This window comes from Pogona vitticeps, chromosome 1 (assembly GCF_051106095.1).
Source record: "Pogona vitticeps strain Pit_001003342236 chromosome 1, PviZW2.1, whole genome shotgun sequence".
Taxonomy (NCBI): domain Eukaryota; kingdom Metazoa; phylum Chordata; class Lepidosauria; order Squamata; family Agamidae; genus Pogona; species Pogona vitticeps.
In genome coordinates, this window is record NC_135783.1 from 275,452,185 (window position 1) to 275,469,923 (window position 17,739).

A 17,739-nucleotide genomic window follows, 5' to 3' on the forward strand; every position below is an offset into this window, starting at 1 on the left:
GAAAAGTGTGCATTTCTTCTTAAAGTGGAGTGATGGGGGAAGAGAAACTGCTAAAACTGCAAATTCATGAACTCCATCATTTCAAAGGCAAATTATAAACTGAGATCTTTCCCCCTCCAGTTAGAAGCTGTTTGTTAGAACAGTTTCTTAGATATAAAGATTTTATCAAACTCCTAGGGAGATCAGTCTTTCAAATTTCTCTTCAGGCACTAAAGAAACTGGGAGCTAAATGTAATCATTTTGAACAGAAGGTGTCCCTCTTGGTTTCTTTAGTCCTGAGCCAATTCTTAGGCAGATTATGATGTTCTTTTATACGGCAGTGCATACTCTTTGACAGCTGTGTTAGGGCTTGGATGTAGCAGGTTCCACAGAGGAAGCTCTTCAGGGTGAGATGGGAGAACATGGAAGCTAACTGCATGGGTGTTTAGCCCACTGCAGGAATGGGTTGGTTCACTCTTAAAAATGGTGATCAGACTATGGCATTGTTGGGGTGAGCCAGTGCACCCCCAAAGCGGTCCTTTGTGACCTCCTGGCAGCAGCTTCTCCCTTTTTGGTGTGGGTGGGATTCCTATCCATCCAATGCAAAGCCTTCCAGTTTGAATTTGCCAACATCATGAACTGGCTTCAGAAGAGAGCCATTTCAGGGTATCAACAAATTGAGCACTTCCTCTGCTCCTTGGTAGAGGAGCGTGGGAAGTGGTTTGTTTGTTTGTTTGTCTCTCTGTCTGTTTGTTTGTATTTAAGACCGTGTAATAGACCATCACTGACATGCTGTATCATATTTTAAAAAAACAAACAAACTTCTCTTCCATCATCTTCAGGGGCCAATCAATAAACTGTCAGCAGTTCAGTCTTCAGCTGCTGGTATTTTCTTGACTGGTCCTTGAAGATGAGGAAAAGAAAAGATTATATAAAATAAATTCCCACCTTGTATATATGTACTGGAGGAAATAATCAACTTTTCACCAAGTAAGAAAGTGATTGCCTAACTATTTCAAGATGGTGACATTGCATATCTCACAAGACGTGTCTTGAAGCATTGTTTGATTTATATTCTTTGAGAGCTGTAACAGAATCCCTTGCATTAATTGCAGGCCAGTTTTTTATGCCCTGGCATTTCACTCATCAGAATTTATGCTTCCCTAGCTTCAGAATCTGAGGAGTTTGACATTATTAATTGTTATGCAACTGATGGAGGTGGTTTCCATAATAGTTGAGGAAAGTGTCAGAAAAGAAGATCACCCACCTACCCCTCTTTTTTCTTCCCCAGTACTTGGTTCTGTTCACCACCTTGCTGACTGTGGATGGAAGACTGGTCAAGAAAATATGAGTTGAATACATGTGGAAATTAAGATACGTAATTAATTTTCACAAATCAATTCTAAGTGAGACAGGCTGGAGACACACGGAGGCTACCTATTGAGAAACCAGTGACCTCCTCATGTTATTTTCTTCCAGCATGAGAGCAAGAAAAGGAACTAAATGGGTGTTTTGACTGAGGTGTCCACAATCGGCTAAAACTAAAATTAGTGTCATTTCCCCTTGTGAAGCTAAGCACGCACACACAAAAAGCACAAAACGGACACCTGATTGAACAAAACAATAAGAAGCAACCCATTTGAGCAATTGTCTGATTTGCATAAAATCCTTGGTGCAAGTGCAAGATGTTTAGTCAATATTGAGACAAAACATCTCACCATCTCACACAGGCGTTCTCATTCTCATACAGTGGACCCTCTACTTACAGAATTAATCCATATTGGAACGGTGGCTGCAAGTCGAAAAGTCTGTAGGTCGAATCTCCATTGACCTACAATGCATTGAAAACCGATTAATCCCATAACCGGCGGTTTTTATTCTATTTTTGTTCCATTTTGTTTTTTTTCTGGTCTGTAAGTCGATTCTCCGGCTGCAAGTCGAATCTAAATTTTGCAGCCAGAGAAGTCTGTAACTCGAAAAGTCTGTAAGTCCAGCCGTCTGTAAGTCGAGGGTCCACTGTACTCAGGAGGAAGACAAGCAAGAATTTACATCTCTGGTTGTTGTGGGTTTTTCGGGCTTCTTGGCCATGTTCTGGAAGTGGTTCTTCCTAACGTTTCACCAGTCTCTGTGGCCGGCATCTTCAGAGGACAGCAAAATTTACATCTCTATTGGAAACCCCCATCTAAGTGCTGGGGTTTTATTGGCCAATGGCACCTACAGGTCAGATTCAATGCACCACTCATTATTTTAATGCAGGTGTGCAACCAAAGAACAACAAGTCCCTGTCTGGGACACACATTTTGATTGGAACAACCATGCATTAAACATAAGAACAGCCATGTACACTGTCAGCGAGGATAAGTGCAGCAGTTCCTGACAGCTAAATAATATATAACCCTTTGAAAGGTAAATTGGGCATTCCTTTGTCTTCTGCATTTTGGAAGATTTATCACAGGGTATATAAGACACCGACTGTTTCAAGATGGTGATGTTGCATATCTCACCAGAAGTATCTTGAGGCATTGTTTAATTTACATTCTTTGAGAGTTGTAACAGAATTCCTTGCATTAATTGCAGGCCAGTTTTTTATGCCCTGGCATTTCACTCATCGGAATTTATGCCTAGCTTCAGAATGCCCCAAACCTGAAGGGTTTGACATTATTAATTGTTATGCAACTGATGGAGGTGGTTTCCATAGTATTTGTGGAGAGTGTCAGAAAAAGGGATCAAGAAGAGAAAGAAACAACTCACCCACCCCACTTTTTGTTGGGGAAAAAAACCTCATTCTGTATATCTCACTGTCTGTCTTGGGAAGCCAGAGAAGCAATGAAACAATGCTCTGGATTTGTTTCCTGGGAAACAATCTTCCTACACTTCAGATGGATCATTATGACAGTTCAGAAGTGACACTTTGCTCTGAAAAAGGCAAACGTTGTAGGTTTATAGCAGTGATAGGAAAGCTCTCCTGAGAGGGATTTGAAATCATTTGGTAATCGAGAGCATCCAGAAAATTTCACCTGTTTCTGAGAGCTCAAACCTGGATCATAACATTGTCATGTGAATTCTGGCAATGCTGCTACTCTGAAAACTTACAGGCATAGGAGTGGGGTATAAATTCACTCAATAAATAAATAAATAAATACAATAAATCTCATTTCTGCCTACCAGTTGTCCTTCCTACCATGCGTCATGACAGACAGCAACTTGAAAAGCCTCAGAATCAAATTAAAACAAAACAAAACATAGTGGAACACAACAGAATGAAACAAAATGAATAAGCCCATAGATATGTAAGCTACTTTATTAACTGAAGACAGCAATGCTTTTAGACAGGAAAGGACTTGTCCAGGAATAACCCAAAGGTTATTTTTAGACCCAGCAATATTTCCAGATTGCAACAGAGGTCCGACAAGTTTTAACTTTATAAATAGAGGCTGACAAGTAATGGACTGAGGCCTCTTCTGACCAAACATGTACAGGTTTCCCCTGACCAGTGATTTCTGCACTGACATTTTTGAGAGAAGGAGGAAAGATGTAACTTGCTTCTCGATGCTCACTGACATTTGGTGATAGGGTTTATAGGCATAGTATCATCTGCCTCCCCTAAAGTTTTGTCTTACATGTGATCAGGCCAATGCCTGAATATGACTGTAGTGTCTCGATGAAAACACCATCTGGGCATCCATATCTGATATGATTGGTGACATGCAGGGCAGAGCAAGGTCCCTTGAAACAACTCTACAGTATGTCCTTCTTGTCATGCCTGACTGATTTCCAGGCATTGTGGCTGAAGATTAGCAACAGGGAGCCTGCTGTGCTCTCATGGAGTCCCTGAATGCAGAAAACTAGTCCATGAAGAAGGAAGGTTGTAGGTCAGTTCTCTCACTGCTGATCTTTCTACCTGTGGTATCTTGCTTTTTGCAAACACAAAGCTTATGTTTCAAATCAGGTGGCTGCCTCTCTGGTTCCTCTGTACCAAGAGTGTTCTCTGTCCTTGCTAGGAAAGAAGGTTGGGAATTCATACCTGCTTTCAACATTGGGGGGGGGGAGCCAAAATTATGAAAGATAAATACCGAAGTGTACCTTTGTTTTTGGCCTAATTCCAAGAGTTTCTGTACATCGCTTTTCGCAGAGGCCTCATCATTTTTCAAAGACTGATAACAAAAAGGAAGAGACAATGTGTTACCAAGGAGCTCTTTAATATCTTTCAGCAGTAAAAGTATTATCCAGAACCCTTTTTATATCAAGGTTTCTGCTAATATCACATTTCAGGAGTGAGGAGAGAGGGAAGAGACAAGTAGCTTTGTTCATCTGCTTCAGGGCCTTCACAACACTTATTTTGAGATACGGAAGCATCAGAAACACACATGGAAAATAGTCTTCCTTTCCTTTCTACAGGTCCAGAAGTACAGAAATGTGATCAATGTGCAGGTGTGTTGTCCAAAGAATTTGCACTAAGGAGAAATTCTCATTAGGATTGAGAGCATCTGGTAAATTTCACCTGTCTCTGAAAGCTCAGGACCAGCTCGTAATGTTGTCATACGTGTTCTGGTGATGCTGCTACTGAGAAGCCACATTATTGCATGATACATTTCTGCAATGTCTGAATGTCTTTGGCATGCAAGTACGTAGCAGCAGGGATAGGTTCGTTGAGATGAACCCTGTGTCTTTGCCTACACATCCTGCCCCCATTTAGCCCTCACTTGAAGTGGCTGAACATCTGCATGAGACTAATATTGGATGGCCATGCATCCTCCTTTAAGGAGAACGGTCCTCCTTCATTCAGAAGAAAAACTAGTACAGTGATGCCTTGACTTATGAACGCCTTGGCCTACGAACATTTTAGTTACGAACAGCTCTGTTCACAACATTTTGCTTTGACTTGTGAATGGAGCTTTGACTTACAAACAGAAAAAAGGCAGGGGAAAAGGGCAGGAGATTCAAATTTCTAACTGTAGGTGGTGACAAGGCTGCTTCTTTGTAGCTCTTTCACCCCAGCAGTTAGAGAGTTTGCGATCTGAGGAGGCTGCCTGGTAAGGTAAGGTGCTGCTTTATACTTTTAAAAAACTGTTCTGGGTATTTTTGAAGTGTGATTTTTGGCTGGGGGGTTATGTTTCTGTGCTATGATGGGTCTTGGGGGCTTGTTTATGTTTCTACCCCCATTTCCGATGGGGGGGTTGCTTCCTTTTTGGAGTGTTTTTTCCTATTTCTGATGGGTCTTGGGGAATTTGTTTTTGTTTGTTTGTTTCCCTCCCATTTCCAATGGGTCTTGGGGGATTTGGTTGCTTTTTCGGTCCCCCCCCCCATTTTCGCTGTGTCCTGCATGCTTTTTGCTTTGTTCTCTTTGTATTTCTGGTCTGCTCCATTTGTTTTTGCAATGGTTCATGTATGCTTCTCTTGTTTTTTTGCTTTGTTCCCTTTGCATTTCTAATCTGCTCTGTTTGTTTTTTGTGCTTTTGCAATGGTTCATGCATGCTTCCTTTGCTTTTTTGCTTTGTTCTCTTTGCTGGGGTCTAAAATGCATTTTAGTCTTTTGCTTTTAAAATCAGAAATGGTTTTGCAAAGGTTTCTTTGGCTGTTGGGGGTCTAAAATGCATTTTAGTCTTTTGCTTTTAAAATCAGAAATGTTTTTCCAAAGGTTTCTTCTGATGGCTGCTGGGGTCTAAATTGCATCTCCCTAATGGTAGAGGACAGATTAACCAGCTTTGCATTAGTTCCTATGGGAACAAAAGCTTTTACTTATGACATAAGAACAAAAAACAGCCGGAACAGATTAATCGGTTTTCAATGCATTCCTATGGGAAATGCTGCTTTGACTTAGGAATGTTTTTGACTTACAAACACCATTCCAATATGGATGAAGTTTGTAAGTCAAGGCACCACTGTACTCTGTATGTTAGGTTAGAGACTTAAAGCAGATCCATATTTATTTAGCTATAGGCAAACATTTGCGAGAAGACACAAAAACCAGCAGAGAGAAAAGTTATCCACTCCTGGTCAGTGAGTTTTGACAATGGCTACAAGCAAGATATATTTATACCATCCAAAATGTATGGGTTTTTTTTTTTCCAAACAGGACATCCTACAGTTAGCATTGCCAGCACAGCTATGACAGGTCCAGATGGGCGGAGTATAAATCAAATAAATAAATAAAAAATATATATAAATTAATCAGTATTCCTAGCATATTTTCTTCACTCAGTAATAGAGAAAATCAGAGTGGGCCCTGAGTGGGTGCCCGCCAGAGAGGGAGTGGCTGGGAAGCACCAAACACTGGTTGAGCCCACAAACAAACTATCACAAACTGCTGGTCCGGTGATTTGTTGTCATCTCTACTCAAAAATTTAAGTTGGATATAGTCAGCACTGGGTATGTATCTCTTTGTGCCATTATTTTTGTTGAACATGCAAATTAATTCTTCCTTTTTGGTGATGAAGCAGTGGTCACTCTAGACTAATATGTTTCTATTTCTATTTTTATTTTCTGTTACATGTATTATAACCAGCCCAGGGTAGTGCCATGACACTAATGGGAGTGGGATATAAACTAACTAACTAACTAACTAACTAACTAACTAACTAACTACCTAACTAACTAACTAACTAACTAACTACCTAACTAACTAACTAACTAACTAACTAACTAACTAACTAACTAACTAACTAACTAACTAACTAACTAAAAACAAAGAAAGAAGATAACTCTGACCTGGAGGTTAACTTTAATTCCTTCAAGCTCTTTGGATGTCTTTGAAAGCTGGCGAAGAATGCTGCTTCTCTCTTTAAAGACTTCTTTTAGCTGCCTTTCCAGCTCTTCATAGCCCTGTCTAACAAAGAAAGAACAGTGGTCAGATCCTCTCAAAAATAACTGCAGTACACATCAAACCTGAGTATTAAAGATCTGGTTTATTATGTATGCATAGAGGCAGAAGCAGGATTGAGCCAATTACTGACGGACTAGAACTTATTTTTGTCCTCTTTTTTAACCACTTACCACATCAGCAAATATACCCCAAATAGCCTGTGATTAGAAAAAAAAATTGGGGCCTGCAAGTGCAAACTCACAATGTTGAACATTAACATGCAGTACAGATAAAGACATGGTTGACATGCACCCTACTTTTCCAGGTTATGCCTAGATTGTTTCCTAGAGGGTTGGCTCCAATCTGTATTCCCTCCAGAGGATACCACTGCACTTCCACACATACCAAAACCTAAACATAAACAAGTCATTTCAGTTCAGGAGCACATTTCCAACTAATTATGGTTGTTAATTGCCATCGAAGCCCTTATAGGTTGTGGCTACCCTAATGGGGTTTTAATCTATGTTAGATGTTCAAGGAATCATTTACCATTGAGTCCCCCCCACCCCGAGTTTCCATGCTGAGTGAGGAACTGAACCTAGGTCTCCTGATTCACAATACTATTTTATGCATCACACTGGCTCTCACTCCCAACTAAGAGTATGTAGAAGAGAAGCATAATTATTTATTTAATATTTATCTATTTATTTATTAGATTTCTATCCTGCCCATCTAGAGCAAGGATCTACTCTGAGCAGCTGTTGCTGTCTTTCTGCATGCACACTTCCATAAAGATTTATCATATTTAAACTTAAATGTATCTTCAGCTTATTCTGTCAGAGCTGTTGTTTATTGTTGTTGTTCCATCATTTCTAACCTGTGATGACTAGAAATGGGGACAAATAAAAAAATGGCAATTCATTTTGATCCATTATTCGTCAAGGCTAACGTATCAACGAATACGAATATACAAATATTCATCAACAAATTGATCTGTCGATCTGTCTGCACTTTAAATGGCTATAACACTGTCCCCAATGATCTAGAGACACCAAAGTTGTAGGGAAATTTCCTCAGATGCCGTTCTAAAACTCCTGAAAGTTTGGTGAACATTGGATCATGGACCCCCAAATTATATAGTCACTAAGAAGACCCCCAGGAAAGCTCTTCCCAGCTACTCAGAGACTCCAGAATCACAACAGACCTTCCTATGTATTTCCCCAACACACCTGCCAACTTTGGTGAAGATTAGATATTGGACATCTGAGTTATTCACTCACAAATTGGGTCCCCCAGGAGAGTCTACCACACAGCACAGAAGCCCATTCTGCCTACCAGCCGCTGATCAACTCATCAGAAGCCAATAGGCAGCCACACACACACACAAAGCCAGCCACCACAACAGCCTGCCCCCACCCCTTATTTTCCCTACCTTAGGCCCCACGTCACCCCACACCATGCCCACCAACACCCTCTTACCTTAATCACTGCGGCCGAGGTCTTCCGGCCTTGGAGTCACAGGTGTAAAAATGGAGACTGACTGCCCTTTGCAAAGATGATGGCTGTGGCTTCATTTAGGGTAGGGAAACTGCAACTGTCATTTTTGCAAAGGGCAGCCTGCCATCTTTGCAAAGGGTATTTATTTATTTATTTATTTATTTATTTATTTATTTATTTATTTATTTATTTATTTATTTATTTATTTATTTAATATCCCACCTATCTGGTCAATCATGACCACTGTAGGCGGCTTACAACTAGGGTAGCCAGTCTCCATTTTTACATGCATGGCTCCGAGGCCAGAAAACCTCGGCAGCAACAATTAAGGTAAGAGGGTGTTGGTGGGAGTGGGGTGGCATGGGGCCTAAAGTAGGGAAAGGAAGGAGTGGGGTAGGCTGTGGTATTGGGTGGCTGTGTGGGGTGGTGGCTGCCTTTCTGCAGAATGGTAGTTTTGTGTTTTTGGGGGGGTTAATACGAAGGACGAATAAAAACGTGTAAATATTCACCTCATTATTAATGCCACATTATGACTTTATTCTAAGTTTGACATTTCCAGAGTAAAACACTCTGTAATTATCTAATTCAAAATATCCTATTCCAACCCATTCTAGTTCATTCATGCCAGGTATTGCAGTGTTCAAAAGTTCTGTTTCTTGTTTTATGATTTCAAGTTCCCTTGATTTGTACTTTATAGATTCTGTGTACTCAGTTATATGCAACATGCCCAATACATTTTCTGTTGTGGTTCTGTGCACATCAGCTACTAGATATCCTTTCAGCTCTAATCCAATTGCTTTGTTAGCAACAGTACCATTTGTTCTTATTCTTCCCTAGAAGCCAGCCAATTGCCTTCTGAACTGGAGTCTCACCTTCTAGTACTATCTTCTGTTATGTTTTGGGTTCTCTCATCATAGGGTTTTAGACATATGAAATGTCTAGAAGTTCTTTATCATTGTCATCTTCTATTTATATATTTTAAACATTTATTTTAAATACTTTCAGCTTATCATCTAAAAAAAACCCCATGGTGGCTTACATCATTAAAAACTCTATATCAAAATATAAAATTAGTTAATTATTGAAATAGTAAAAAAAACGAAATAAGCATTATAATGAAAAATACTATGTAAAAGTATTGCAAAGGCAGATTTAAAACCAATAAATATGAAAACTGTCTCATTTTAACATCTCTCTTAGCCAATCACTAAGGAAAAGCCTGCCTGAAGAGAAAGGTCTTTACCTGCTTAAGGAAGGATAGTGAAAATGAGGAGGATAATGTGATCCTTGTAACCAGTCCCAGTTAGCAATCTGGCTGCAGCAGGTTGGACCTGCTAAAGTTTCTGAACACTTTCCAAAGGCAGTCCCATGTAGAGCACATTACAGTAACCTGACCAGGATGTGACAAGCCATGTGTCACCATGGCCAGATCAGACCTCTCCAGGAATAGATGCAACTGGTACACTAATTTCAACTGTGCAGAGGCCACTGTGGAGACCTAGGCATCCAGACTCAGAGACAAAACCTGGAGCGTCCCCAAGCTGTGCACCTTTGTTTTCAGAGGGAGTGTAACTTCATCTAGCAGAGGCTCAAACTCTATTCCTTGATCTGACCAGGAACACTTCTGTCTTTTCTAGATTACATTTCAGTTTATTTGCCCTCACCAATCTTCTACTGACACCAGACACTGATCTAGAACTGAAACAGCTTCCTTCGATTTTGATAGAAAGGAGAGATAAAGTTTTGTGTCATTCACATACTGCTGACACTGACTCCCAAAATTCTGGACAACCTCCCCCACCTTCTGAGTTCTGCCCTTTAGGAAGGACAGGAAGCACCATAAAACAGTGCCTCCAAGTCCTATCCCAGAGACCATGGTTGATGGTATCAAAAGTTTCTGAGAGATACAGCAGAACCTACAGGGGCACACTCCCCCGTCCAGTTCCTGGTGCTGCCTAGTATCTGCCGTTCATGAGTTTTTCCACCTGCATCATCAGTCAAATTATTTTCTGCTGATGCAACCATGAACTCCTGAAGAGGCTGGATGCAACTCAGCTTTGATCATTTGGTCTTAAGTGACCCTGGAAGGATAGCATTACTCTCCACGGCCCTGACAACACTAAGAACTCACCAGTTTAAGGTGTGCATCCAAAAGCAAGCTAACCTACACTCCAAACATTTCTTACATTTGTATTACATTAATATTTCAAGGGATTTTGACTTAGATAATATGTGATAAAAATAAATGAAAACATTAAGGAAGTATAGTATAAAGCATACTATATCTAGCATTGCACATCACTACCTAATGGTGACTCAATTACTTTTTATATACTGGTCTCCAAATTACATTGTGGAAGATGTAAACAGCTACAGTAAACTTATCTTACATTTCCACAATAAAGATCAATAGTACCGCACATTCAAAGTGGGATGGGGGGAGGGTGGCAGGCCTGACATAATGTTCTTATGAATCTAAAGCCACAGAAAACCAATATCTATGTACATAGCACAGAAATAAAGCAAATTGTTGAGGGTTTGGTTTTTCGAACATATGAAAGGGCAAAGGGTAATGCATCAGCAGGGAGTCAGTAACCAAAAGCATGAATATCCTTTGAGCTGCAGAATCAATAACAACTTCCTCTAACCATGTTGTCCACCTGAATGCAGTCTAATAATACCATTCTGAACAACTCTTGACTGAAAAAGGAATGGCACATTCAAAAAATCCATACTCTTTTGTGGATTCCACGAGGACTGGTGGCAAATGAATGGAACACATCCTGAGGCAGCCAAGAGTGAGGAAGGTCTGGATAAATTGAACTTCAGTCAGGTGATAAGGAAGTATTGTGCTTTATCCATTAGGTGTTAAGAAATACAGTACAGTAAATAATGAACACATGGCAGCCTGAGAACACTGTGTCTTATTACTCAGGAATGTTCAGCACTAGGCCAGAGATGGCATAATCCCCATGCATACTGCTCCTTCTGATTAAGAAGCAAGCAAAGACATGGCTATAGTTTTATATGCCATAGCCACGACTTCACAATATGTGACATTTGTTTGGATATATTGTTAATAGAAATAAATGATATTTAAAGAACTTTATGTGCATCCTCTTAAAACGGACTTCCAGAAAGGTGGGAGGCAGCAGGAAAAGAGGAAGATCAGATAACAGATGGACAGACTTGCCAAAGTAAGCCAAAGGCTTAAGTTTACAACAGCCAAGCAGAGCAGCTGTGTACAGGACATTTTGGGGGTTGTTCATTCATAGGGGTGCCATAAGTTGCAAGCAACTTGATGGCACATAACAACAACAACAGCAACAGCAAAGTGAATCATCTAATTGAACTCTTCACAAAAATGGTTGTTGTGGTTTTTTTCAGGCTCTTTGGCTGTGTTCTGAAGGTTGTTCACGAATACATCTTCACAAAAATGTTGTAACTTATCAGAGCAATTCTAATTCAAAGATTTGTCAGATATAAGATTTTTTAAAAACGATTTACAGTTATAATGTGTTAAAACAGACTTCCAAAAAAGAAATCAGAAAGAATTGTCTCTAAAATATGTGCATGCTTATTCCTCTCTAGATACTGATGCACAGGATTAAAGCCTAACAAACTTTATTATTGCTTAAGAAACTACAGCCCAGTTCATAAAATCAAGATAAAGTGTAGACATAAATATAATGTAAGCAATGATTTTAACACATGTGTTTTAATATGGTGGTGGAAATCCTCTTGCATAGTTCTGTAAATGGTGTAATTTTGGCTGTGAATTGCCATAAGTTAAGAAATCTCCATAGACATTATCTGTTTTATACTGAGTGATGCAATATGGTCTGCAACAGAAAGTTATGCTGTTTGCATAACTGCACAATAAGATTTCAACCAATGTATTAATGTTATTTTAAAGTGTTGTTTCTAAAGCATTAGATGATTCTCCTATTTTATCATAAAAGTTACCCTTGCTCTACCCCCTTTTTTTGGCTCTTCTGTCATGAGAACTTAACTAGCAAGCCAGTTCTGATACTCGTACTGGAAAATCTCTGATGTCATCCAGAACAAAGGGATTTCTACAACTAGCACACGGACAGCAGATTTAACAGGCACATGGACTATATATCTGCCTTTTCTGACAACTTAGCAAAGATTCACACCAGGGACTTCATGATTCAGGGCTGAGCTATACCAGCTTCTTAAGACATTTTAACCTGATGAAGAGGTCTGTAGAACTCAAATGTGTGCCATATTTGTAAACTTTTAGTGATCCAAGATATTACTTAACTCAGAACTTTCACAAACATCTCACCCAAGTTAGTTATTTGCAAACACACAAACACTCCCCTCTGAGCATGGGGAGCCACAGCCAGTGGTCTGAAAATGTTTGGGAACCATTGATCTCTAGGCCAAAAGTTAAGTTAGCATAAGTGGGGTCATGAAAGTTTAGGGGAAGCAGCTCAAGGGAAGCAAAGATCAGAGATATACTGGCCTTGAGATTAGGAGAATTGCATACCCTGTGGTACATCAGGAAATATTATGTGAAAAAAATAAAGTATGGGAACATGGGAGAGGGGCAAGTTGAACAACTGACACAGAAAAGAAGGTAAGAATAAGCAGGAGTAGCAAGTACAGAGGCCAGGAGTAGCTCATGAATTTCACATGCTCATGACCTGGTCATAAGCTGCCCTTGGTAGAGTCAAATTAGATCTCAAAGCACAGAACATGATCAGTTTAGCATCTGGGTTAAGGTTATCAGGTCAGCAATCTCCTGTTCACTGAGACTTTGAAATCAAAACCTGGGACCAGAGACAGGTCCTTGTGATGTATCAGAGAGGAAGCCTTGTTGGAGTTATTGCAGCCTCACATACTGCCTCTACTAGATGTGGCTGGGAGGAACCCTTCTGAGCTGGGGTGACTGCTGATCTGTCCAGCATTAACTAAGTGTTCCATCCCTGCCTCTGAATTCAAAGAGAGCCCCACCTGTCTGCTCAGAGTATCCTTCCCCCTTCTTTTGTCTGTTGGAAGCAGCCAGTAGTCTGTTGAGGGTTGTCGTTCAAAGCAATCATGTTTTTAGCTTGCTGTTATCAGTTCAAGGCAAGTAAATGAAACCTTTTATTCTTTCTACTGCTTATGTCTCAGAGTGAGCTATTGAGACTGTATATGCAGTGGTGAGAAAAAGGGGTGAACTACTCTGGGGACCATAATCAAAACTCTGGTAGACCATGCAAATCAGAACTGTGAAGTTCAGTTTCTCAGCACTGAACTCAGCCATTCCAAAAATGAAATCAAAAGAGCCATTAAACTAAGAAAACAACACCAAACTGAAGAGGAAAAACAGCCACCAACAAATAAAGTATTTCTGCCATACATCAAAGAGGTCACGGACCGCATGGGGAAACTTTTGAAAAAACACAACCTACAAACTGTATTCAGACCCACCACAAAAATACAACAAATGTTACAGTCAGCAAAGGACAAAAGGTACCCTCTCACCACTGCAGGAGTATACCGGATACCTTGCAGTTGTGGACAGGTATATACAGTGGTGCCCCGCATAGCGAGGTTAATCCGTTCCGTGTGTGTGTGTGTGTGTGTATGTTCCTTTATAAGGTAACCATACAATTTAATTCAAACCACAAACTAGGGACAGTTACATGAACTCCCACATAACAGAGCTTGCTTAGATGAAGAAGCCACCAATGTTAACAATCAATTTCATGTGCTGTCAAGTTTCATCTGCCTTTCAGCAACCCTAGTAGGGTTTTCAGATAAGTAAGATAGTTACGAAGTGGTTTTAACTTTGTCACTATTGAGTAAGTTTCCATGGCTGAGAATGAATTTGAACCCAGATATTCTGAATCATGTTCCAACACTCTGTCCTCTACACCAGACATGCTGTCCTGTTGATATTACAAAACACCTAAAACTATTTCCCTACAATTTGAGTATAAATTATAAGTAAACTTTTCAGATTTGACTTTCTTTGCTTTAAAAACCCAAACCATTGATGAATACAACTCAGTATTATTCTGTTTTGTTGTCTTTGTCCAAGAAATAAGAAGACACTGCTGCGGCATTATTATTTATGCATTGAATAACTTTATTCCTCATGTTTCTCAGCATTGCAGACATGACTCACAGTATGAACTGAAAGATTGTCTCCTTTTCTGTGAATCAAGGACAAACTGCATTTCAGTATCTGTTGACATGGATGCAGTTTTCAAAGTGGTAGCCATGTTAGTTTGTGCAAGCATAGCAGACAAAAACCAAACAAATCAGAAGCAAAATAAAAGGCCAAAAATAATAAAGAAGACAAAAACCGCCTAGAGTGGTCCTCGCTTGACCAGATAGGCGGGATATAAATAAAATAAATAGAATAAAATAAATAAAATAAAATAAAAAGGATACCTAAAATAAAAAGTCCACTTCCTCAAGAGTGAGAGTACATCACAAAATTTTATACATGGCCCCAAGATAAAGAGACAATTACAGTATTTGATAGTAGACACAAGTTGCAAATTGTGTGATTCAATGTGACATTTCATATCTGGTAATGACTTAGGATCCTTATTTGATGTTTAGTCTTTTTCCTTTGAAGCCTAGTTCAGTAAAAAGCAAGAATAGTGGGTAAAGGAATCCTGGGCTGTAGATAATAACAGCAGAAACAACATACTTGATATGGTAATGACTTACGAATCCCTGACTTTGTCTTTGAAGCTTGCAAAGGTGGCTGTGGTTAGTTGGGAGGGAAACTAGGCTATTGAAAACAATAGCAGATAATAACATAATTACTGTAGTATTTTACATTTTGTAGCGGCTTGAGAACCCTTGATTAATATTTAATCTGTTGAGATGTCTATCAAGCATATGTATGTATGTATGTATGTATGTATGTATGTATGTATGTATGTATGTATGTATGTATGTATGTATGTATGTATGTATGTATGTATGTATGTATGTATGTATGTATGTATGTATGTATGTATGTATGTATGTATGTATGTATGGCATTTTTATATTGCCCCACTTAATGAAAATCCACTACTCTAGGCAGTTGTACAAACAGAAATTATTTCCTCACTACCCAACCCCACCTTCCGAAAACAAACAAATGACAAAAACACAACTAATGACTAAATGATGGTGACTATCCTCTATGCCATGAGTCAAATCACTACCTAAATGTTAAAATGCCTTACAGGTTTCTTTAAACAATTTGGGTTTTATGAGCTTCTTAAAAATCTGGAGGTCGGGGGCCTGCTGAAACTCCAGGGAGAGACCATTTCAGAGTGACAGGCCATTAAGAATGCCTGATTCCTAGTGAAAATCCTCCTCACCTCTCTTAGTGTGACCACCCATACCAACAAGGCCTGAGAGGACCAGGTGAACAGGTAGCAGTTCTTTGGGAGAGACCCTTTGACAGTTACTGAGGTCCCAAACCATAGAGAGCTTTATATGATACAACCAAAACCTTTAACCTGGCATGGAAATAAACAGGTAACCAATGCAGATGAGCCAGGTCTGTAGATATACGATTGAACTTATTCAGTCAACCTGGCTGCCACATTCTGAACCTGCTGAAGTTTTTGTATCAGTTTCAAGGGCACTCCCACATAGGGAGAATTACAGTTGTCTCAGCTGTCTCTCTCTAGAACCTTGTTCTGTAATGTTTCTTCTCTAGGACAACAACTTTCAAATCCTGCGACATGGACTTTTCTACAAATTTGGAGATTTGCTTGCTGCTGGGTAACCACTGAGAGAAAACCATTTGCCACATAACATATACAGGTCTCTCTGTCTTCAGTTTTTAAAGGACAGACAATAGAGGATGTGAAGGGCCTTTTTTATTTTTGAGTTAGAATAAATAATAATGGTCTATGTGAATGAATAATGTCGCCTTATATAGGTCAACAATCTATCTTCCTGCGTAATAATACAGCATTCACACACAGACACGCACACTACACTAGATAATGTTTATCAATTCATCTGAGAAGAAGCTGTTTTGCAGTCCTTTCCTTTATTCCACATTAACCTCATCTTGTTATTCTCATTTACAAAATCTCTACAATTTTACTGTGAGGATAATTGGAGGCATTTTATTCTGTGACCAGGAACTCTTATCACCTTTCTTCCTCATCCTTTTTTTTTTTAATGTGTAGCGTCTCCCTCCCCAACTATAAACCTATAGGCACGGACTGTATGTTTTTAAAAAGAAGAAGAAAACCCACATACTGATAGTGGATAAGCTGCTCAGAATTTATTTTGAGCCAAGGAGTGTGATACAAATGTCACAAACCAACAATTTATGCTTAAAATTGTCTAGAAAAATATTGGGTGACTTGAACTAATGGGCTGCTTAAGGCATTGGACTTAATTTCCCTTTCTTCCTTTGCATTTAAAGTATTTGGAAGCTGAGTCATTGCAACTGGACCTCTTTATTTTTAACAACATTTCATTACTCATCAAAGCAGCTTCTTCAGTCTGAGCAGAGTTTTTAGGAGATCCCTGATACAATTTATCCTCCACATTGGTTTCACTTCCCTCTGGTTTGAATAGGATAAAGACTGGGGGCAAGGGATAATCCCACTTCTGCAGTTCTTCTCCACCAATTGTTAACAGTGATCTTCCGTGTGTGTGTCCCTAATCCTTCTGGGGATGGATGAAAGAATAGCATGATGAACATCCCTGTTGAGTGAAGGATTTTCTGTCTGCACATGTATAGCCTCTCTGACCTCTCTCTCAAACCATCTATTTCTCAGTCTAAAATGAGTACATCTTTGTTACCAAATGAGTGTCCTTTGTCCTTCAAATGAAGGAACACTGCTGATTCTATGCTGGACCATTCTCCTGTTTAGTGGCTGTTTGGTTTCTCCAATGAAGAGCGCCGAACACTCCTCTTTGCATTGGACCGCATACACTTTATTGCTCCTGTTGTGTTTTGGTGTCCAGTCTTTTGGGTGGATGAGTGGCCTTAGGGTGTTTGTGGGTTTCAAGTGCATGGGTCTGTGGTGTTTAGCAAAAATCCTTTTGAGCATTTCAGACACACCTGCCATGTAAGGAATGACCAGGTTCTTCCATTGGATATGGGTCTCAGAAATTTCCATTGACCTCCTGGGTCAGGACATTGCCTTGTTAAAGGCCCATTTTGGATATCCACAGGCCTTAAGTGCTGTCCTCAGATGTCCATCTTCCTTCTTCTTGGCTTCTGTGAAGGTGGGGATGTTTCTTGCTCTGTGGTTCAGTGTCCTGGTGACTCCTAGTTTGTGTTTAAATGGGTGATGAGAGTCAAATCGCAGGTATTGATCAGTGTGTGGGGGTTTTCTGTAGATTTCTATTCCTAAGCTGCTGTTGGATTTTATGATGATTGCGCAGTCCAGTAAAGCCAGCCAGTTGTCATTGGTCATTTCCTGCTGAACTTAATATTTGGGTCTATTGCATTTATGTGGTCTGTG

General features: G+C 39.7%; 1 protein-coding gene across 4 annotated transcripts in view; it reads right to left on the bottom strand.

The window, feature by feature from the left end:
• Positions 1–17,739, bottom strand: part of LUZP2 (leucine zipper protein 2) — a 484,579-nt gene that overhangs the window by 249,763 nt on the left and 217,077 nt on the right. For 3 of the 4 annotated variants that reach the window (XM_020790416.3, XM_072985874.2, XM_020790415.3), the window contains exons 2-3: positions 6,688–6,805; positions 4,063–4,133 (exon numbers count right to left, since the gene is read on the bottom strand). The exons of the other annotated variant lie outside the window; for it this stretch is intronic. In XM_020790416.3, the coding sequence (XP_020646075.1) occupies positions 4,063–4,133; positions 6,688–6,805 (189 nt within the window). The remainder of the gene's footprint in view (positions 1–4,062; positions 4,134–6,687; positions 6,806–17,739) is intronic. 4 annotated transcript variants of the gene reach the window in all.